General features: G+C 47.1%; 1 protein-coding gene across 3 annotated transcripts in view; it reads left to right on the top strand.

Annotated features, from left to right (window-relative positions):
- Nucleotides 1-23,915, top strand: part of AFAP1L2 (actin filament associated protein 1 like 2) — a 71,092-nt gene that overhangs the window by 21,842 nt on the left and 25,335 nt on the right. For 2 of the 3 annotated variants that reach the window (XM_065672314.1, XM_065672313.1), the window contains exons 2-3: nt 21,880-22,008; nt 22,529-22,606. In XM_065672314.1, the coding sequence (XP_065528386.1) occupies nt 21,880-22,008; nt 22,529-22,606 (207 nt within the window). Of the gene's footprint in view, nt 1-19,927; nt 19,990-21,879; nt 22,009-22,528; nt 22,607-23,915 lie in introns of all 3 variants that reach the window. The other variant, XM_065672315.1, reaches the window with a different exon arrangement.

Genomic DNA, 23,915 nt, shown 5'->3' with positions numbered 1-23,915 from the left:
TCTCCTGTGGGAATAGTGAAGCCTCTCAGTTGTCAGCACAGTCCCTTTGAAGGGATTTCTGTGAGCAGTAAGGATCTGGGATGGAGCATGCATTACTCCAGCCCTAGCAGCTGCTTGTGCTAAGTACACCCTTAGTAACAGAGAAGGAACATTTAAATAGGAGTGTGCAAGACAGCCTATAATGCAGCTCCATAGAGGCACAATCTATATTGGTCAAGGGAGTTTTAGGTTCCTGGAGCAGAGCCTGTGTTCCTCTAGCACACGACACAGCTGCATGGATGAACATCCACCCCATTGCACTGGATCTGCTTTTGGCACACTCCAGGTCTCTGTGAACTTGTGGCCCTTAAGCTATTCTGCAGATGAAAATCTCGAGCGTTGACAGTGTACTGTCAGGGCTGGAAGAAGAGGCTTTTCCCTGCTAATGGGTTTGCTGCCTCCCTGATTTCCTCGAAGCACTGCTAAATGTGTCATGCAGAAAGGTGGTTTCATCAGCAGTTCGGTTTGGCTGGAGAAAAAACGCTCTTATTTATTTGGTTGGTTCAGCACAGAGTCTCTCTTGGCAGGTCAGTCACTTCCCAGGCACCCCCAAGCTGTTCTTTTCTGTTCTTTTGCTGGGAATCAAAGGTGAGCTCCCACCTCTGGCCAGCTGTGGTTGATGTGGGCAGAGCTGCTGGCCAGGTTGCCCTCCAGCCCAACCAAGTGTGGTGTTTGCAGTGTTGATCCTCCTTAGTTGACCTCTTAAGGGGTTGGAAGTGTCTCTGGGAGGTTCTTCACCAGAGGATTGGGTCTCCTACACGTACTGGAGTTCAGCTGGGCAGGAGGGACTTCCAGTGAAAAGGAACATCTGCTACTCCTTAAGTGTGACCACTGTCAAGGTTTCCATCCCTCCAGCAAAGCAGTTCTGGAGCCAAAGGCGAAAGGCTGGGTAATCCCTGATTTTTCAGGGGAAGAGGGAAAGGGAGTAAGTCCTGAGGATAACTGATTATTTTCATAACTGGAGAGATTAGTTGTGTTTTAAATTACAGCATATTGAGTCAGCGCCTCTGACACCCAGAGCTGTGCTGGTGGAAAGCTGCTGAAGCGCTTGGTCAGGCAGGATCCCACACGTTTACTGTAGCTTGATGCAGGATGCACCTTGCAATGCAGCTCAATGAGGATGCTGCATGGCTCCCGTGCTTGGCTTTGCTTCACCAGCAGGACTGTTCCTGTTGGAGGGTATAAGGCTGCCCAGCAAAACAAATGGCATTGTTTCCACAGGGTGTAAAACCACTCCCTCTACCTTCCCCTGCACTGCTGCCTGTATCCCAGCTGTAAATCCTGAGGGGAAGCAGCCAGCTGAGTCATGTGGGGCTGCCTCTGTGTTTAAAAACCAGAAAGCCTGGAACACTGCAGGGGCTGGGAGGAGACACTGATGCACATAAGATCTTGGCCAGAGGTGGTGGGTTCCCCCCATGTGCTTTTGCTGTCCTCAGGCTCGGTTTCTGACTCAGGTCGCTGGGTTTCAGCTGTGAGGTGATCAATAGCAGCCGGTTCAAGAAAGCCATTGATGAGGCATCAAATGGCTGGGGTAAACTTGCTTGCTTTTCCCTGGGAAAACTCACATGTGAGCTCCAACCTGGAAAGAGGCTTGCACAGGGAAGAGCTCTGAAGATTTGTGATGCTTGCGGTGAGGATATGAGGGCTGGTTGTTCTCACCCCACAGTGCCCAAGGTGATGGGAGGCTGCCTGTGCAGCTCTGGCCATTTCAGTTGCTCCCTGCATTAGCTGCAGCGATGTAACTTTGATCTTGTTCACACGAGAGTGAGAAGGAGCACCAGGGGCTGCTTTGGATCAGGGTAGATTTCTGCAGTGGGCATGCAGCCTATTTGCATCCCCCATCCCCTTTCCTCCTGGAACAGCAGGGAGGTTTGGGTCATTCTGCTGGGTCTTTCTCCACCTGCTCTGGCAGCTGGTCTCCTAATGAGCAAAGTTGCCTGGGGATGCCATTTACCATGGGGAGGCACTTCCCCCTGTGCTATTGCATTGATTTATTGTGGAAACTACATGTCCAGCATTGCTTGCGGGTGCTCTTATCTCTTTCCATGCTTTCTGTGGAAAAGCTGCTTTTCAGCAAAAGGGCCGGGTTTGCAAGCTTCCCCCTTCCTAGAAAGGGCTGGGTGAAATAACTTGTGGTCCTGATACTGAATGGTGATGGGTGGAGGTGGTGGAGGATGAGAAGTACAGTAGGGAGGGAGTGCTCCTTTCCTCTCCGTATATCCCACCCACACTATGAGCACAGGGAGTTTGCTGCTGAAGCAAAAGGGCAGGAAATGGGAAGTGAATAAAGGAAAGGACTCCTGTGAGTGCAGCCTGTGGGACACGCTGCTTGGGCCAAAGAGTCACTCTATTAGCCTAGCTTTTAAAAAGGGCTTTGCTAACTGAATGTAACCTAAATCTGCCATGCCTCAAAGCAGTAAGTCTGCACTGTGCCTTGAGGCTAGGCAGAATCAATCTGCATGCTTGCAATAAATAGAAAGCAGGTATGTTATGGGCTCCTTGGACTTAGGGGAGTTGTACAGCAGCTGCTATAGAGCAGGTAACACCTTGAAAGTCAAGCCTCAGCAAGGCAGTACAGCCCAGGTTGGGGAAGAAAACCCTCTATTAGGAGCTCAGGCAAAGACTCGCTGTCCTATCTTGTGCCATGCTGAGACCCAAAACATCCTATGCTGAGACCCCAAATTGCAGTCCCCAGCCTCTAAGCCCTGTTTTGCAGGTGGGCTCCTGATGCTGCAGTGGGTCTGTGGAGTGCCAGATATCGATTCAAGCTTGTTGGCCCAATGGTTTCCCCCACTACTGCATCCCTCTGGCTCCCCAGGGTCCTGGTCTGGGATTTGAGGCAGGGGATTTCTGTTTGTTTGTTTGTTTAAGGATGCCTTATTCATTTATTGCTAATCACACACAGTTCTCATCATTGCTCAGGCTGTGGCTTTCAGCTATCTTGAAATGAAAAGAAAATACATGTTTGTCTTCCAGCACCTTGGGAGCCAAGGGAAGCCTTAGCCAGAGCCAAGATGTAACGTGGCAGTACAGACACTAATATCCGATGTTCCCTGAGATTTGTAATCAAGAGCTGATGACTTTCCCAAGGTTACCACAAGGACCCTGGGCTACAGGACCAAGTTGTCTGCCTGCCATAACACTAAACCTGTTCCTATGGCAATGAGCTGATTGCCCTCGGGTTTTGTGCTGATTTCAGGGTGGAGGTTGGTTTTGGTGGGTTTCTTTTAACTTCTCGTTTTTAATGAGCACTGCTGTGTATCTCCCATCTCCCTGACGCAGCCAGCAGCATCTCAGCAGAACCTCTCAGCACTGCAGCATCCCATAGGGCCGCAAAGAGTGCCACGCACTCTGCAGGGACATCATGAGAAGCAGCCCCTTTCCCAGGGGCCCATCATTCCCGCACCATCCCAGAGGTGACAGGGGCCAGTGCAGCTCCCTTGGTTTCTGCAGGGGCTGCGCTGGGGCTGCTGCTGCTGCATCGCTTTTTCTCATAGTATTTTAGTCAGAGGAATGCACCTCCTGACCCAGCGCTTGCCTGGGAGAGCCGAGTGCCGGGAATGGGGGTCCCAGCCCTGCTCCTATTTTGGGAATGGCCGGGTGTTTCCAGGTCCCCTGGGTACATGCTGCATTTGCCTTCTCGCCTGTGTTAATTCTACTTGGATTACAGTGAGGACCTGGAAACCAGCCTTTTATGATCTATGTTTTTATTAGGTAAGCAAGAGACAAAATGCATCCAGCTTGCCTGCCTCTCCCCTCTTTGCAGAGAGACGTCTGAGTGGGAAGCATGCAGGGAGGGCTGTGCTGGTGAGGGTACCAGCCAGTTTTCAGTGGATGCTTCCACAACTAGTGTAATGAGGGAAAGAAAAGGGATTTTTGCTCTATTGAAAATCTGTCTTGCTTGCTGCCTTTATTAGAAGGTGAAACGTGTTAGGAACGAGCACAGTGGACATCTCAGGAGCTCCTCTCCTCTCTGCTCGCTGTTTGGGATGCTCTGGGAGGTTTTAAGCTGCCGGTTGGGAAAGTATAGGGGCAGGCTCCTGCCTGTTTTACTGCTGAGATGTCCCTCCTGCAGTCAGAGCACAGGCTCAGATCCCATCACAGACTTGCTTAAAAGTGGGTTGTGTGTGCCAGGACATGCGTCAAGGGATGGAATTAACCTCATGCTTGACTTCTTTAGTTAAGCCAGGGCCATAAATAGGTCAGTTGCAATAGTACAGTGTTTTGTAAATGTCTGTTGTCCTGAGTTGCTAAAAAATGCATTTATTAGTGATGGATTAAGTGGAATACAGCCTTTAGATCACTCCCCTACTGTACTTGGTACATGCAGGGGCTAAAGGACTTCAGGTTACATCCAGGACTAGCAGCTGTGCTGAGTGGGGATAGCTATGGTGATGGCTCCCTTAGGGCTCTTCAGCTCCAAGTCCTCCCTTTGCTGCATGTCTGCAGCAGTGTCTCCCAGGCTCTTTGTTTCTCTCTTTCCATGGGCATCCTGAAAAGCTTTTGTTCAGCGCTGCTCCCATCTGAAGTCCTTCTGGAAACCAGATGTGTCGGCTCAGCAAGACATCCTGCCTGAATATTTTCAAACAGAAGTTTAGGGTTGCCTTGTGACTCTCGGTTCAAGAGATGTTTGTTTTTCAGGGTTGGTTTTTGGTCTTGTGGCTATCCCTCTGCAACAGGGCCAGAAAACACAGGTCATCAGGCCTGAGCCTTGGAGATCACTGCCTCTGTCTTGATGGGGCTCCCACCCCCAGGAACACTAGTAGAATGTATACATGTATATGTAGGGGAATGACTTAAATGGGAGAAAATGGAAGAGAGGGACTACTGTTTGGTATGCAGAGGAGTTGCCTTTGGTGCTGCACAATCTGAGCTTGGTTTTGGTCCTCAGACCTTCCCATCCTGATGGGGTGGCCCAGTGGGATTGTTGGCTATTGAAAGGTGGTGGCTTCTGCCTTCCTTTTCTTAAAAACAAACAAAATCCTCAAGTTTGGGCTTCCCATTAAACGTTGAGTGGTTTGTGGTTCCCATTTTAATGAAGTGCAGCTCGTGTTTGTTTCTCTTTCATCTTGGTTTTTCTCTAGTGTTTTGGGTTCTCCAGAGCTGGATCTGTCATGAAAGGGGAAATTTCTGCACTGTTTGTGCCTGCATAAAACTGGAGTTTTCTGACAAGAGGGCATCCTTCTCTTCTGTGCTTAAATTAAAGCTGATTTTGTAAGCTTCAGTGGGGCTGTATAGGATATTCATCTGGTATAGACAGAGGAAGATGCAGCTCTGGTAGATACATGTGGTGATTGCACAGCAACGATATGATCTTTATGTATACTCACAGTATTTCTGTACTCTCAAAGAAGTGCTCCCAACTTCCAGTTCAAGTCCGAAGGTCCATGTAGACCTGCCCACCCTGTTGAACTGACATAGTTAATAAACACTCATTTCCAGCCAGTAACTAAGGGATCAGCATGGTAAGCAGTGTGTTCAGTCACCTATGGACTTGATGATCTTAAAGGTCTTTTCCAACCTAACTGATCCTATGATTCTATGATCCAAATACCCAGGTGGCTGCTTGTGTGTGGTTCAGGCTGATGGTACCACTGATACCTCCTGAAGCAAATTCTGAAGTGGTATCTTCTGTAGCAAGATGCGTTTGCCAGTCCTGAAATGTGGCACCCTTCATTCACCTTCTTGTTAGGAGTCCTCATTCAGGAGTAGCTGCATTTGCACAAATACTAAGTTTCTCTCAAAATCATGTCAGGAGCTTGGGGAAGAGAGGTCCTGTGGCGCCTGTGGGGATAAATGACATAGGGTGAAAACTTCCATTCCTTTGAGATTGGGGTTGCATCCACAAGCCTGAAGTAGATGAGTTCCTACACAGCTTGAACTAAAAATCCACGAGGACCATTTGAACGCTGAGATGATTTTCAGTAACTACTTTGTGTTATGACATCCTGTAAGCTTCCTCAGAGTGTTACTGGAAGCCTGTTTAAGCTTGCCAAACTCCTTGCAAGTTTTTTGTTGCACACTTGACAGATAAGAAGCTCAAGTGCCTTAACTGCAGTGACCCACTGAGCTGGGAGAGTGGTCCAGAGGGATGGCCTTTGCCAGGTGCTGCTGCTCCAGCTCATTCCTCCAGCCTGACTCACCATCTCACCTGCAGCCGGTGAGACAACACAACATGAGCCTTGTTTGCTTTCCAAAGGCTGTTGACTCATTTTAGCTGTCTCAGTCACTGTCTGGGTATGAATCACTGACCAAAAGAGTCTGCTGTAGGGAAAAGGATCAAGAAAATGGGCATTAATGCCTTCAGGTAGGGAACAGAGGATGAGAAGAAATGGCCCTGGTTGAACTTTGGCTTCACACCAAAGCTGCAAATCTTTTGGTCTTAGGTTTTACTGCAGACCTTTATCTCTGACTTTTGCTTTCCGAGGAAGTGTTGGGACCTCCTGGTGGAAGGGGCTTAGCATTGAGTATGTCATGAGCTGCTTCATCTTGCTGGTGGAAACCAGAACAGCCTTTCAGCTGCAGTTCTGTTGTTGCAGCCTCATATTTGTTTGAATCACCAGTTCAAAGCCTCCTGTGACACAGCAAAGATCTAGCAGTGATCATGGAAGTTTTGCATTCAGTTTAATCTCTGACTAACATCACACCTCTCCAGCTGGAGCAGTGCTCCTCACCCTGAAGGTCACTTACTGGCAGGTCAAACATCAGTGCTTATGGACTCTGGAAACCTTTGTGTCAAAACAGCCCCACCGTGGGCTGAAGGGAGATAAACTGTGCAGTATACAAACCCAGTCCTCTGAGAAATGGCTTATCTCTGAGGGGTTTGCAGAAACCCTCTCCTTTTTGGGAACGATGAAAGCAAGGCAGCTATTAACAAGCTGAAAAGAGAAATGGAAGCAGGAGGCATCTAGTTTTTTGATGGTGGCATCTTTCTCTTGCTTTCAACAGATGCAAGGGTTTTCTCTAAAACTGTTTTAAGACCGATATTCATGAAACTGCATTTCTGGTGCAAACTACACTGGAAAAGTCAAAGGAACTTTTCTGGCAGCAGTTCATCTTCCTTAGCCTAGTGTACTTGCCCGATCTGTGTCCCTTTTAAATTCTAATTACTTCCTCAGGCACCACAAACACTCTAGTCTTGTCACTTCTTTTGAAGTTTGCTTCTCATAATGCAGCCTTTTTTGAAGTGCTCCTGCTGTCTCCAAAACACTCCCCTGCTTCAAAATCACTTAATTCCTTTGCAATTACAAAGAAGGTCTCTCCTGTTGCTGGCGGCTGACTCATGCAAGAAAAGGTAATGTGCCTTGTGTCAGCCAGGAGAGCAAGTTCCTGCAGCCTCCTAAAATAGGGCAGCAAATTTGATGGCAGAGGTCTAAATGCAGTGAGGTGTGTTAAGAGGAAAAACACGTATTGGTGAAGCAGGAGCCTGAGCATCGATCAGTGCTGAGTATCTTTGCCAAAGCCTTGGCAATCAGCCCCGTTGCTGAAGTTTTGTGTTTTGACCTAAAAGACTGGCCGTGATGAAGGATGGATATTGAAAAAAGTGAACTACTCAAGTGTTTAACTGCACAGTAGCCTTTCCCAGGTTTGCAGAACCAATTTATCAAGTGTTGCAGAAGTTGACTCTGCAGTTTGACAGAAATACCTACACTAGCAAAGGTGCAGAGCTTGTGATCATGGTGCTGTTTCAAGACCAGTTTCCAGGACCTGAGCATGGTCTCTGCATGGTGCCTGCTCAGGGTGAGGGGGAGATGCTGCAGCATAAGCTGCATAAGTATATAAAATGTCTTGACTGGTGTTTTTCCTAGTCCCTCCTTTATCCCCTACTATACCTGCCTGCCCTAGCTAGTGGCAGGCTCACTGGTCCTCACTAAGTCTTGGCTTGCATCAGGGATTTCACTTGTCTTCTGTTGCTTTCTACTAACATGAAACACTCATCCTTCAAATGTCCTTTAGAGATGACAGTCTTAGATAGGCATACAGAGGATGTGGGTAAAACATGATGGAGCATTGCCTCTGAAGAATTCTGGGTGAGGATGGATAACTGCAGGTGGGGAAATTGCTATGTATTGTTCTGTTTCTGGAAGGCTCCTATAGATCCAGTTTCTCTTACACATCTCTAAAATGGTTTCCTGTGTTTTCCCTGCCCTCCAAGAGGAGGGATTTGCAGAACCATCAGTTGGCATGTCCCACCTGGAAATTCAGTCAGATGTTATTAAAAATGGAGAGGAAATTTAATTGTGTGAGTCTTGAATGCCACGGAGGAGGTGGGGAGTTTGATGGTTTGAGCAGCCCTGAAGAGCTGGGCAGCTCTTACACCTGCAACCTGTTCAGCACTTTATTCAGGTGGCTCTAATAGTTGTCCCTGCTGAAGGCTGAGATGGAGCTTATGGCTTCTTCCTACCCATCCATCTGGCTACCAGGGCAAGCACTTTTTTCCCTTGGGTACTTTTTCACACAAGGAACTGTTGGGAGGCAGCAAACTCCTATTGGTGTCAGTGTGAGAGAAATTACTGCGCTGGGATGACTGTCTGACATTGGTTTGAGGCACACAAAAGATTGTTTCATTTTAACCAAACTCAAGTGATGAAGGACAATAAGTAGAAGCTTTTCAGTAGATCAGAAGGACTCATAGTGGTTAGATCCCAGTTGCTGTTTGAGGTGGGGCTCTTTGGGTGGAAGAGCCCATGCTCCTTCCCATCTGTACTAACATACTTGGATGGAGCAGCCTCCAGAGAAGATGAATTCAAGTCACTTCAATTAGGGGAGGGATCTCAACCCCAATTGGAGGTAAGGGCGAGAGGGCAACTGCCCTGTCTTTGGAGATCCAGCCTTCTCCTGCTATCTCCTTATCTTTATCCCTCCTCCCCATCCTTGAAACAACTGGGTGAAATCAAAATTACTTTTATCTCAAGAAATTAACATTTTTTGTTTTCAGTGAATTCTGAAGCAAAGTATGCCTAGCCCTATGTATGGTGAGTGTTTTCCTAGTAATTTGTCTTCACCTGCTTTCCTTGTCTGCTTCGTAGAAAGCCAGGGCAAGCAGATAGCAATAAAACAAATGAAACTGCAACAAACCACAACAGAAATAATCCTCATGTATTTTCCTAACCTGAGAAGATTGAAAGGCTCTTGTGGCTTTGTGCTCCCTGGCTGGCTTGGCTTTGTCTCGGAGGCTGGAGCTTAAAAGCAGGAGAGTCAACAGGTTGAGTAGATGTTTGCAGTGGCAGCATATGATTCCTCCTTGAGCAATATCCAAGGTAGGCAAAGCAACATCTCTGCTCTCTCTTCTTCTCTGGGCTGTTGGCAGCTTGGATGGCCAGAAGTCTTCAGTTCCTTCTCTGTAAGCTGGAAGGCTTGGCTGTAGCTGCCTTTTTCCTTGCTAGCTAGCCAGCAGTTGTGAGGATGTGCATCTCTTTATGCCTATGAACACAAGAAAACTATCTCGAGGACAGTTCCTGCTTGCAAGATGCTAATCATGTCCTCGACTGAATTGCTTCCAGTGCTGGAGGCAGAGCAGTGGACTGGCAGTAAGTAAATAGAGAGTTCCTTCAAGTTATTACTTTCATTAAAAGCTATTAATTTATTAGTGTCAACACTTAACTTTATTATGTTTACCTTTTGTATGGAAAACATGGCAGTGTGGTTTCAAATGAGGACAGCATGGGCTGCCCTAACTGCAGGGATCCATCCATGAGCCATTGCTACCCAAATAAACTAGGTGGGAAGGGATCCTCCGTTACTGAGGATGGCATAATTGTTCATTAGTGTGTAATGCTGAGAAAAGAGGAATGCCAGGCTGGGTAAATTACAGCCAAACAAGCATGCCTCCGAAGACTGTTAAAAAGGAGATGAAAGAGTCAAATGTGAGTTTAGAAAAGCTCCAAGGAAGCTGCATTTGCTGGGAGGGCTTGGGCTCTTTCATCAGCAGTTTCTTGTCACAGATTTTCTGCTGAAATGGTAAATGAAAATAATGATCTAACTCTTAAATCTGTGATAGGATTAGTGATACCTTTGGCATATTTATGTAATGGGTTTCAGAGATTTAATTCAGAGGCTTGTTCCCAGCCTGGATAACTGGCTCTCATTCATATAAACAAAGTGCAAGACAGACACAGTAAGACAATCTTTTATCCGTTAAATGGTTGTTTTGCTGGTTTGAGAGCTGTCTTTCATTTTCCATGCCTCACAGTTGGGATAGAAACGGAGAAGTCTTCCAATTCACATGGAAAAAAAGGAACGCCAGTCTTTTCCTGGTCCTCGGCTGTCTCAGCCCCCCTGGGCTCCTGCGGGGCCCTGCTGGGGAAGGAGGCAAAGGTGCAGTGGTTTTGTCCTGATCCTTCTCTTTCCCACCTGTAAATCTCTGAGTTTGAGTTACTGGTGCTTGGTGATGAGACACAAGCCCAGGGTGCAGGTGGTGGCTTCTCCTGTGACCTTGATGGTAAAACAAGGTTTGTTTCTCAGCCTTGGCAGCTGTTATGGTGCTTGCCTCTACCATACCTTGTAAGAAATTGCCCCATGCACCTGTGGGCAGTGGGACAGGTCTATCACTATCAAACCAAGAGCCATCCATTAGGTAGGCCACTGCAGAAGTTGCTTATCTCAGGAGGTAAATGTCCATGGCTTCTCTGATCCGTGCTCCTTGAGTGATTACCACACCATGTGGGGCCTGGATCTGTAGGGAGACCAAGGGGAGCTCACGTTGTATCTCCTCATGCAGTGGTGTGAACTTCCAGTAGTCTCCATGGTCCAAGCATCCTGACCCTTTATCTTCACTGCTTCCACACTAGTTTGCATATTGCTGCATCACTTACCGCAGTACCCTCCTGGCTTAGAAGTATTCTATCACCATTTTTCCTCCAACTACTGTCTTAGGACAGGTTTCTTTCACATGGTGAGCAGGACCTATGTTGGAAGAGTGATGTGCATGCAGCCATTGCATGAATTGGGTGGCCTGGAAGAAGCTCTCTTCTGAGGCTCTTCCCTATGAGTGACATTTGTTTCCCCAAGGCAACCAGTAAGTATCGGGTTTTATTATTATTGGACAAAAAGGTTCTACTAAGGAAACATATTTGGGAGTTTCTTGGACAAGGTGGATTAATAACCTGACACATCTAAACAAAAACTTGAATGGCATTTGAAAACCTGTTGAATGATGGAAGCAATGATTGTGCTGTGAAGCACGGCAGAGCCTCTGTTTCTCTGGAGCATCGCTGCAGCATTAGGACAACATTAGTGTTTCCCCACAGGGCACATGTGTCTTGAAACAGCTCATGTGGTGCCCAGCTGCTTTGGCAATGCGTAACAACCAGGGGAGCTCCTTGCTCCTGGGAGGCTGCTCATCCACACTGCCTTCAATGAAACATCAAATGGGAGGTGTGGGAGAGGAATAAAGGTGGCATCTCTTGAATGTAAGAGTGAGGACATCCAGCACTGTCCTCGGGTCACCTTCGGGCATCCCCATGCGTGTGGGAGGGTGGGTGGAAGCTTATAGCCTCCTGTGGAGGCAGATGTTGGAGCACTGCTGGGAGATACTGAGTACCAGTGACTCATGGCAGGAGTGGGTTTGTGATTTGACCTCTGGAGTAGTCACTCCTAAACCTTTCCTTTCCATGCCTCTTAACCCTGAACTGAAGGTTAGTAAATGTTGGCTTGCTTTGAATCTTGCTGTTAGGAAGAGGATTGAGTGTCACTGGTGATGTCTGTAGGCTGGGGAATTTTCTGGGAGTGGTGTTTGGGGTTTTTTGTTCTCATTTTTTGAGTGTATTTCCAGATGACTGTCAATTTCCAGAAAAAAATCTCCGGTTTGCACATTGCTGCATCAATAGTGCTCAGCACCTCAGCTGCATATGCTCCTCACATGCACCTCAGCACCTCATGTGCTCCCTCCTGGTATTTAGGCTCCCAGGTCACCCTGAAGAGGATGGATGAGGACTGTGTGCAATGTTTGGACAAGGAATTGAGCAAGATTATTATGGAAGAAATCTAGCAATCAATAACAATGTTTCTGTAGGCTCTGCCAGCCTACCCTCATATACTTCAGGATACTTTAAAACCTGTTTTTCCCCTGAACTAGTGCAATAGCCTTGAGTAATCATTCTGCTTTTCAGCTGTAGGAATGGAGGCCCAGCCCTGGCTGTTGTGGGTGGCATGGCTAGATGAGCCCTTGCTGCAGAGGAAACAGCAAGGAAAAGACTGGGGACTCCAGGGCTGTGTGTCTGTCTTTCTCTCTGACTCCAGAGCTCTTGCTTTTGCTTTCTCAGACATAATTGCTTTCCCCTTCTGTTATGTTTCTATTGTTCATTGGAGAATGATGCCATTAAATCAACAGAGAATGGTGGGAAAATGCTTTGATATGAGGCCTTCAGAGGGTGTGTGCATGTGTATGTGAGTGTGCATGTCTTCTCTTGAAAGCAACACAACCCTCTGTGTATCTGGCAGCTTCCTTTAATTTGTCTTGCCTGCAAGAGAGAAATCCATCTCCAGATGTTTTTGGCAGTTAACCTCCATTACTTGTATTGAAGTGGTACAAACTGTGGGGTGTTGTTCGAAAGCTGTCGTTCACAGTCATTGTGATAGTTAATCTCATCAGGACCTTGCATTTTCCTTGTTGCTGTTTTGGGAATGAGGTATCCAGGCTTCCTTTATCTGTGGGAAAGAGGGGCTCCTGTGGTGGCTGGCTCTGGTAGGTGTTAGGGCAGCCGTGTGCCCGCTATTCTGTAATGCAAAGAGGGATGGAAATGTACTTTCCTCTAGATGTAACCATGCAGAGTGAACAAGGATGATGCAAATTTTGACACAGGGTTTTTACTACAACCATGCCCCTTAACCCAGAGGCCATGGCAAAGACCTGAGCTGAGGTGCAGGAGCACATGTTGTCACCTTTGTAGAGCAAAGACCTCATTAAAGCAGAGGAGAACAAGACTGGGCTGAGCAAGCGGCTGTGGGATGCCTCCTTGTGCTGGGTTCCAGCAGTAGAGCCACATGTGTTTGTCATGTAGTTGAGGTTTTTGCATGTTTCTTTTCCTTGAAAACAGCTGTTCTACTTGATCAGACACCTCTTGAGTAGCCCCTTCCTGGATATAGCTGTGCATTACATGAGATAGCAAACAACGGATGTACTTTAAGTTGCAGGTCAGGTGGTCACCAACCCCTGCAGCAAAGTCAACCACATGGAACGATGGAGAGGAGAGCAAGACTTCGCAAGGCAGAAAGAAACCAAAACCAGCCACCAGTCTTACTGAAAACTGAAAGAGAAAGGGGAAAAATAGGCAGAAAGGACCATGGGAAGAGAAGGGAATCAGTCTTTATAGGAAATCATGTGTGTGTCACAACACTGTGGGATTCAGCAGGGGCTTGGCAGCAAATGTGATTTCTGTGTTGTACAATTTAAAATTGTTTTCCTCTCCCTGAGAAGGGATCCCAATAGGCCCTGCTTGGGGACATTTACCTTAGAAAGAGTACCCTCTTTAACAGCCTGCCCTGCCTGACTTAGTCCACAGTTTTCTAGTTGACAGCTATCCTGATTTGAGTCAGCCCTTACTGTCTTGGCTACTGAGCTGATGTTTCTTTAGTTGCTTCCCTGATGTTTTCCTACCCGGGTTCCATCCCAACAGGCATTACCATGTTACACAACTGCTGTACGACCTGGTTCTCCAGCACACTGAAGATGCAGCACTTCCAGGGTGACATTCTGATCCGTCCCAGGTCCCTGCATGGTTTTCCATGGCACTCTGTGATATTGCCCTGTGGAGAAGGACTTGGGGGTGCTGGTAGATGAGAAAATGACCATGAGCCAGCTTCAGTGTGTGCTCGCAGCCCAGAAAGACAACCGTATCCTGGGCCGCATCAAAAGGAGCGTGACCAGCAGGCCGAAGGAGGTGATCCTGCCCCTCTACTCTGCTCTTGTGAGACCTCACCTGCAGTAGTGTGTGCAGTTCTGGTGTCCTCAACATAAAAAGGACATGGAACTGCTGGAACAAGTCCAGAGGAGGCCACGAGGATGATCAGGGGACTGGAGCACCTCCCATATGAAGACAGGCTGAGGAAGTTGGGGCTGTTCAGCCTGGAGAAGAGAAGGCTTCGTAGGGACCTAATAGCAGCCTCCCAGTATCTGAAGGGGGCCTATAGGGATGCTGGGGAGGGACTCTTCATCAGGGACTGTAGTGACAGGACAAGGGGTAACGGGTTAAAACTTAAACAGGGGAAGTTTAGATTGGATATAAGGAGGAAATTCTTTCCTGTTAGGGTGGTGAGGCACTGGAATGGGTTGCCCAGGGAGGTTGTGAGTGCTCCATCCCTGGCGGTGTTCAAGGCCAGGTTGGATGAAGCCTTGTGTGGGATGGTTTAGTGTGAGGTGTCCCTGCCTATGGCAGGGGGGTTGGAACTAGATGATCTTGAGGTCCTTTCCAACCCTAACTATTCTATGATTCTATGATTCTGTAAGTCCCCATTTGCTGATGATACATCCATTGCTAACCACCTAAGCACAGACCTGCAGCCCATAGCCTAGTAAAGCTTTGGGGATCTTCTGATTTGATGGGCAGTCTGCTAACACGGCATGGTAAAAAGATGTGTCCAACAAAGTTTTTTGGCAGTGTGAGACCTCCAATGACTCACCAGTTGCTCTGTCATGGGAAAACTGAGACCCTTTGCAAAGAAAGACATCACTGTGTTACCCCTGAAGTTTCATGCCTATGCTCTCTATTGCATATAATGAAGCAACATGGGACTAAAATACAAGATAGCTCAGTAAAAACTCAGTGATTTTCATGTTTTGCTTCTCTTCTATCTCTTTTTTTTTCCCCTTAATTTTTCTTGGATGCAGTTTCCCACCTTCCAGGAGAGAAGAGAAGCCTGTTGTTTGCTCAGCTAACTGGAAAAAAAGCTTTGTGTGCACTTTCTGCTGCCGTTCTGTTAAAGTTCAGAGTTCCTAGGTTAGAGCTGCTGCTTCTCAATACGGGTCTTGTTTGAGCTTCCAGAGCAGCCCACGCAGAGCTGCTTGGGTTCATCTGCACAGTTCACAGCCCACAACCAGCAAGACACATTGTTTGCCTCCCTCCTTCCATGATTCATGCTTTGCAACAAAGAGGAGCCTAATGCTCCCAACATGGGTGTGAAGCCAGGCGATGCTGGTTTGTAGGTGCATCAATAGAAGCAGTCTGGGTGGGTTTTTTCTCTTCTTTCTTCCTTTTGAGCACTCATTATGCCTGAAAATCAGACTGCTTTGTGACAGTGGTCATAACTGTCTGGAACTTGTCTAGTTTAATAGGAGAACTATGATAGGAGTTCTCCAAGTTTACAGTTTTCTTATTGTGAGGGATTTTATCTTGTCTCAGGCTTGTGAATTTTGCCTTTTATCTTGTTTAGTCCAGCAGTGATTCCCCAATGAGGAAGTTCACTGTTTACCAGAAACTTGGTGGGGGTTTTAATTTCTTTCTTTGATAAACACAGCACTTCTCATTTTGCTGTGGGGAGATTTCTTCTGTCTGCAAGTATTTATAGACTTAGTTATTATTCTGTGGAAAAAGTGGAGCACTTTCAGCTGGACAACAATGGGCTGGGGATTTTCTTCCTTTTCCCATGAAAAGCTACAAGGAAGGCTGCCCAGTCATTGCAGGTGCAAGTGTGGGAAGTAAAGCCTGGTTTCTGATTGTCAAAACCAAGCTGGTAAATTTTACCCTGCACTTGTGTGCTTTCTTCTGCTCATCACCCTGGGTGAATGCTGGTGGGGCTTCAGGGTGATGCTTTTCAGAGGAGCAGCCTTCTGGGGTTCAACAGAGGCGTTGCTTATTCCTGGTGCTGTATTGGACAAGCTGTTCACCATGTCCTTTCTTGCATTAGGTTGCCCATGTGTGCTGAAGCCAGCAGCATCCAGAGCAGGGCAGAGGAGCCATAACCACTGCAGAAGGGCCAAAGCAGTGCTTTACCCTTTGCTTCACTGCTCCTCTTCAACACCCTGAAGCCGGCACAATGAGGAGGGCTGGTCTGCTTGAGAAAGGATCCACTCTGCTGGTTTGGAAGGTGGCCCCGTGTAGAGGTCATCCAGCTGTTACAGCTGTCACCATCCACACATCTGCTTTTCCTCACAGCTGGGGAGAATGGCCTTCTCTAGCTGTCATCATGGGTGACGTTTCCCACTTGCAAAGGCCGACTGTTACTGTACGACTCCAAATGAGCCAAGGAGGCCTGGGCTGGGTCCTCCAGCTCTGCTGACAGCACCCGCTATTCAGCAGCCTGAATGCTGTCTCTGTACCCGCCTGTCCTCTCTGCACGCTCGTCAGCTGCCTTACTGATTTTATGCAGCGAAGGGAAAAAGAAACCAGGGCAAGAAAGGAACTGCTTTCTGCCAAAGAAGCCTCTAGGGAATCCTTGTGCTGGCAGCTGGGGCTGGCCAGTGGGAAATGGGGGCTGAAAGGAATGCCATGGGGTGTACTGCACTAAGGAGACAGTCGGGTATGTGCAGGTACCTCGGTGCCCCTCAGGAGCCTCTCTGTTCCTGCAGCCTGATGCATGCATGAATCACGATGCTGGCATCACTTCCACTATCTCTGGATTTCCCAAGGGTTTTGAAGCAAAAGTCTTGGCATGCCACAGGCTGCAGGTATTTGCTGGATGCCTGGATGTGTGCTGATTGCCAACAGCTTAGCCTAACCCCTTCCATAAGGGGTGAAGCCAAAAGTACCAACCCCAGATCCTGCTTTCGACAGGAGGGTGGGAAGTCTCTCAGCGCTTCAGGATCCAAGGAAGGGTGGTTTGGGAGTGCAGTCTGCAGGCTGGGGCACAGGAAAGCTGGACTGTCTTACTGATCTGCTGGAGAATACACCCATATCCTTGGACAAATCACTTAATCTCTCTATACCTTAGTTTCCTGTTAGCAAATGATACTCCTTATCTTTCACCTCTCAGTAGAGGAAAGAGTTTGTTGTTCCTTATGTATCTTATTACAGTTCCTTGTCTGGTGGCTGGGGCCCCTCCACCTTGGTAAAATATATAATTGAATTTAGATTAAATGATCCAATATAATCCTGCCCAGTGGTTACTAAAACACTTGAATGGAAGTTCATTCTGAGCCTCTCTTTCCATTTCCTCATAAGGCCAAGGCATGAAGTAATTAGATGTAGACATAGGTTGTTATTGTAGCACAATGACAAAGATCAGTGGTTATTGGTAGGAATGGCTTTTATAATCTAGTTTAATGGTCATTTACCTTTCAGTGACCTTGGTGTCAGGCAAAATTGGCAGCTCTTTCACAAGGAATGTGCTTCCTCAATGGGGGCTTTGCAAGCTGCTGCATTTTTGGCTCTAGCTTCCCATGAACTAGGATAGACACTGCTGCAATGCAAGAGCCTCTCTGTCTGCAAAGAAAGGCCATAGACTCCTGCCAAAAGAAGCCCTTTTCAGTTCCGTCCTACTGCTGCTGAATTGCCCTTGAAACAGAGCAGTCGTGTTTCAAGCAATTTGTTGCTTATTGCTGTGACCAAAGTCACAGTCTTCAGACAGAGAGAGTCTGCTGTGGTCAGAGGGATGCCTGGGAGTGTCTCTAAAGGAGGGAGAACATCTCTCGCCATGCATTTAAGTGCATGCAGGAGGAGCTGGTAGTTCTCTTTGTAAACCCATCCTCTAAGTCCTTATTACATCAGTAAAGATGTGGCATTTCTATACACTTTAAAGTTCAGTCCTTTTAGAGATGATTATCCACTCACTGCAGGTGAAAATAAGTCAAGTTTTACATTGACTATAATGCTGTTACAGGTCTCCCCATAGTGTGTTGTGAAATCTTCACGGGTTTTATCCGGTGACTGCTGCCTGTGCCCATGAAGAAGAGCAGCATGATACAAACTATGCTGTGATATCTAGTGGTACACCATATCTGTGACCATGCTTTTTGAGGAGATGGTGTGCATCATATCCTGGGACTTGAGAGGGCTGGATTCAGGAGAGGCATTCACAGTGACCTTGGTTAAGTCTCTTAATTCTTCTGGGCCAATCTTAACCTCAGAGGTAATCTCTTTTACATGCATTGGGCTGAATTTTTGCAAGCGCTATGGAGATATTTACTTGAGATGATGCTGGAAAGATTACTGGAGTCCCACTGCACTGGGGGGTTCACAAAGAAGTGCTGTGAGAATTAAGAATAGCAATGTAGCTGTGGAAGGCTTCTCAAAAGCATCCCTGAGTATTATGCTGTCTTGAGACTTGGGCTTCTGTCTGCTGCTGATCGCTCATTCTGCTGCTCATAGCCATTTGTTTCTTGCACCTGTAACTATCACTCTGCAAACCGCACTACAGGAATCATCTCTTTGTGTGCTCTCATTTCTAAACTGCTAAGATAACAAGACACACTTGTTTCAGGCTGCTTTGGATAACCACCAAACTGGTTTTACCATGAGCGTGTTCCGTACATCATCACCACGACATAATAGGTTTCCAGCATTCAGAATCCTGAAATGATTTGATGTACATAAGCTCTAAGACATAAGATTTAAGTCTTTAATCGTGTTGATGTTCTGGGCCCTGCTGCAATACTTGCTTGCACAGAGGCTCTTACAGACCCTCATGATGTTGATTCTTACTTCTCACGTTCATCACGCTCTGAGTATTGGCTTGTCCTTCAGATATAAGAGGATGAATGGTCACATTCATTTCAACTGCAGTTTATTTTTGCAGGTATCAGGTTTGGATTGGGAATGTCCAGCTGAGATCAAAGAGATACTTGTATAAAAGCAGATGGTTTATATGCAGTTTCTTGCTGAAGAAGAGCAAAATTAATCTTTCGAGCCCCTAAAGTCTGAACCCATTGAAGTCTGACGGAGTCTTTCCGCTGACCTCTGTGGCCCTAGGATCACGTCCTAAAAGAGTTGCTTTGAGTCAATGGGAGCCTGATTTCAGCTTTGGTGGGCTGGAAAATGTAACCTACTGTATAGGCTGTGCTATTCATAAGTGCAGAGCCCTGTGTGTGTGTTAGCTGTGGATGCCTGGGAAAAGACTAAAGTCATTTTCTGTAGTTGTGGCGGTGGAGGAGGGAATGGGAATCATACCCCCTTAATTGTACCCCCTTTCCTGCAAACCCCATATTGTGACATCCGTGTGGGCACTTGTTGGAGCTGACCTGCTTCAGACAATAATTACATGTATTTTTTTTTTTAATACATGGGAACTTTAAAGTCATAGAATCCCAGACTGGTTTGGGTTGGAAGGGACCTTAAAGCTCATCCAGTTCCAACCCCTGCCATGGGCAGAGACAGCTTCCACTAGAGCAGGGTGCTCCAAGCCCCTGTGTCCAACCTGGCCTTGAACACTGCCAGGGATGGGGCAGCCACAGCTTCTCTGGGCACCCTGTGCCAGCGCCTCAGCACCCTCACAGGGAAGAGCTTCTGCCTAAGAGCTCATCTCAGTTTCCCCTCTGGCAGGTTAAAGCCATTCCCCTCAGCCTGTCCCTGCAGGCCCTTGTCCAAAGCCCCTCTCCAGGTTTCCTGCAGCCCCTTTAGGCACTGGAGCTGCTCTCAGGTCTCCCCTTCAGGAGCCTTCTCTTCTCCAGGCTGCCCCAGCCCAGCTCTCTCAGCCTGGCTCCAGAGCAGAGCTGCTCCAGCCCTCTCAGCATCTCCATAACCTCCTTTGGACCTCACTCCAGTAGCTCCACATCCCTCGTGTGCTGTTGCCCCAGAGCTGGATCAGGACTGCAGAGAGGTTTCACAAGAGTGGAGTGCAGAGGGAGAATCCCCTCCCTTGACCTGCTGCTCATGCTCCCTTTGATGCAGCCCAGAGCATGGTTGGTTTCTGGGCTGTGAGTGCACGCTGGTGGCTCGTGTTGAGATTCTCATCAACCAACACCCCAACAGCTACATTCTTCTGATACAATCCCTGACACAAATGTCCTGTCCATCAGGCCTGACCAGCAGGAACTGACCTCCATTTACATTGTCTGAAGTGGGCCACTGGAGCAGATGAGTGAGTACAGCAGGGCTGTCATTTACCCTAGTGGAGCTTCCTTAAACTTAGAAGCAGCAGGGGCCTTGAAGTGTGAGAGAAGCTGGTTATGAGTGGGTTTCACACCAAATGCTCCCAGTTCATTGTTTAATGATTATCAGTGCCATCTGATATTGTCGTCAACACATAGTACCGATTTCCTTATAGCTTATGAAAAAAGCTGTTGTTTCTTGAAGTGATTTTTGCTTTTTCTGAGCAAAACAGCAGCTAGCACAAACATCGAAGTTAATGCAGCCTAATACAGGCATTTTCTGTTCTCTACTGGTTCTAAATCAGACCAGATGAGAATTAGTTTGGTGTAAGGGGTATAAAATGAAGCGTGAGGAACTACTACTTGGTAGGTTCTGCTTGAGCCATTATTGATCGATCTGGTGTCATTATTGTTCTACAGTCAAGCTAGTGAAATTAATACAGTTTGAGAGCAGTAGCCTGGTTTTCAGCCGATGGCTAGCAGCATAAACCTTTACAGGGTCATTTTTGCTTTATTTATCAATCTTCTAAATGTATTTTGACCTGAGGAAGGGTCACTGGTGACTAAAGATGGGGAAGTATGAAGGTGATGGCTTTCTCTTGCTCTTAAACAAATGTTCTTTGTGACCTTGGAGGTGGTAGCACTTAAACCACACATGATTCAGATGCTTTGCACTATGGAACCAAACTGTTAACACTCCTAGTTCATTGATGTGAACTCATAGGGGTACCGTGGGAGCACATGGCATGGAAACCCTGTAAGTAAAGGGAGTGGAGCATTGCCCCAGTTCAGTTATCCACAAGTCACGTTCCTTGGTGGCGTGCTGAGGAGTCACAGCCTGGTTTGCAACCTGGCAGTGGCAAACCCAAGCTTCAACCCATCTGCCCCGCAGCTCCTTAGCATCAGGGAGCAGTGGAGTGGGGAAGCAGGGGTGCCTCCAAAGGGGAGGAACAGCCCTGGCTGGGGTTTCCGTGCTTTTCCCACACACCATTCGTGCACAGCACTTCCTCTTTCCACATAATACTCTGTTATTTCCTCCCTGGAACTGGCTTCTGCCACTGCTGCTAATTAGCCCGTGATAAACTTCAGTGTGAACAAAAGCAAGCAATTAAACGGCTGTTGATTCAGCCTGAGCACTGTCAGAGGGGTGATTTGTCGGTGGTGGAGCTGAGCAGCACCTCCTCAGGAGGAAAACAAATTTATTAGCCTGGCTTAGCCTCTGCCTGCTGGGGAGTGGCTTGATGTGGGTATGTAGGGATGTCTTTGGTAGGACTGGTTTTCCTTAAGGTTGTTTGAGATGTCGCTCAGTCTTGGGTCCTCAGTTCCACGTGGTACAATGATCTCTGTTGTCACTAGCCAAGCAAGACGGCTTGAGAAGCCACCGAATTACCACTTGTGTACGTGGAGGTTTGAGGCGGGCTTTTTGTCTCTTTTTAGGAGGCACACACAAACATTCTCAGATCATTACAGAAAGAGAAATAAGGAGGAGACTTGGAAAGAGGAAGGAAAAAGCAGTGGTTTTGGTAGGTCCCAGTCCAAATGGGGTTTGAATGTTTGCTGAGACTCAAGATCTCACTAGCTGCTTTTGTGTAATCTCAACCTCGGTACTCAAAATCCCTCCAGGCTTTTCCACCTCGAGCAAAAAGTCCTGTAAGAAGAAGAAGAGGTAATTATACAGGATTTTACTGATGTATGAGCAGACTAAGGGAAGTTGGAGGCGTTGGGGTTTTGGGGCCCACTTTCTTTTAAAAACTAAAAGAATGGTTCAAGCTGCATATGAAATACAGATTATTCCTGCATGGAAAACACAGCATTAAGGTATGTCCTCTTTGAATGCCACCCAACTGCTTTGCCAAGCGTTGTCTCTGTTGCTGTTGTAGCTCTCGAGCAGCTGCTCACGGAACTGGAAGATTTTCTGCGGATCCTGGACAAGGAGAGCTTGAGCAGCACTGCCGTCCTGAAGAAAAGCTTCCTCTCCGACCTCCTGCGGGTCTACACCAAGTCCACTGGTACAGACAAGGAGCACCGGGGCACTGGGTTCATGGGGATTGGTGCAGGGTCCTGAAGCAACGTTTCCTTGGAGGCTGGTGGGAAAGGGGAACATGAAAATTAGAAGGAGAAAATTAAACGGAGGTTGTTTTTGCAGTGACCTCTAATTGTTTATGTAAAATTACTATAGTTATGCATCCAGCTTTACAAGCAAAGGATTCCCAAGATTCCTGATCCTTTCTGTTTTCTTTATTAAAACTTAAGTTTATTTAATCCACTTTATAAGATACACAGGATGTACCATTTGGCCAAGTTAATGTTTAAATAGAAATTTTAACTCACGGAATTTCCTGACTATAAAGCACTTAATTTTTCTGCTTTTTATTATTGCTTGGGGTTTCTATCCTGCACATTGCCTCAACAACGTGTTCTCCCCAAATGTATTCAGCAGAGACACTTTTCACATCTGTCTTTGCGGAAAAGCTTAGCAACGTGGAAGCAGAGTGTGGGTAAAGAGCTCACTTTTCCCTCTGGTTGCAGGTGGCGATGAGGAATATATTTATATGAACAAAGTGACCATCCATAAGCAGCAGGGTGACCAGGAGAAGCAAGACAAAGGTAGGGAGATGAAGATTAATGGTTGCATCATGACTAATGGTGGTGATGAAGGCACACATGGTTAGAGTCTTGCTTTACTGATGGGGCCCCCTCTGTCAGCTCTGAGGGTTGAGGCAGTTGATGGTGTGGAAGGACTGCCATTTTCATGACATTCCCTTAGAAACAGTGGTCCTTGCCAATACTGTGAGGTTATTCCTGGAAGAAGCACTTTGGAAGGCGTTATTTTGGGATAAAAACGTTGCCTTCTAAGGCTTAAAGCTTCAGTGCCTGAGGTATTTAAGGAAGCCCTCATGTTTCCTTTGGCCACAGAGCAAGTCGCTTCACCTCTCTGAGACCTTGAAGGCATGTGTCTTCTTTAGTGTATTGCTCTGTGCCATCCCAACCTTACCAGGCTAGTTCCCTTGTTATCTACATGGGCAGAGCACACTCATCACCTGGGGATGCAAGAGCTCTGCAGTGTGCAAGCCAAGAAATTAAACCTAGATAAAATACTGTCTTCAGACTTCCCAGGTTTTGAATTTGTAACACGGCAAAGAGCATAATGGTCTTAAAATGTTCTTGCTCTTTGAAGCTCATCACAAAAGCTGGTTTTGATAGTAGCATAGAGTGAGGTTATTAGTGACACACATCTCCTTAATACACACCTAGTCTGAGGCTGACCCTACCCAAATTTCCAGTCCAAATGGATGAGACAAGAGGATGCATCAGTGCTGCTGGCATACTGGTCCTGCAGGAGTTGGGATAGCTCCAGTTATGGAGGTGTTTGGTTTGGTTTTATTTTGTGGTGGGTTTTTGTTTGTTTTATCTTTTAAACTACCTTCAGCTGAATTGAGGTGAACTTCAAATACCCCTGAGGACAGGATGTCCCCCCAGATGACATGTGCAACCCCAGTGTGGCCAATGACGGGGCCCTGTGGGTGACACTGCAATGCTGTGTGACAGAATTGCACAGCCTCCCTGTAGCTCCAGCAGCTCAGCAGCAACAGAAACATCTCCTTATTTAAGTTCTCCTTTGGGTGGATAAAATAAGGCTTGCTCTGATCCACTGTGCTGGAACATGAAGGCAATTTCAGACAACTTATTTTTAGAGTTGGTTCTTTTATTTCCGACTTTTCCCTATCAAGGCCATGAGCCTACCCACTCAGTCACTCCCTGTGAGACCTGGCACTTCACTCTTTCTCCATTTTCAATGACCTCCCTATTCCAAGTAAAACTTCTGAGTTACTTGGAAACGCTGAAGTCAGTGAGACACATGTATGGATCTTAGCCATAGCTGCAGCTGGGTGTGCAGCCCTGATCTCACCTCTGT

The sequence above is a fragment of the Lathamus discolor genome, chromosome 3 (genome assembly GCF_037157495.1).
Source record: "Lathamus discolor isolate bLatDis1 chromosome 3, bLatDis1.hap1, whole genome shotgun sequence".
NCBI lineage: Eukaryota > Metazoa > Chordata > Aves > Psittaciformes > Psittacidae > Lathamus > Lathamus discolor.
The sequence above is the reverse complement of the archived record's forward strand: the minus strand, read 5'-3'. Positions and strand labels throughout refer to the sequence as shown.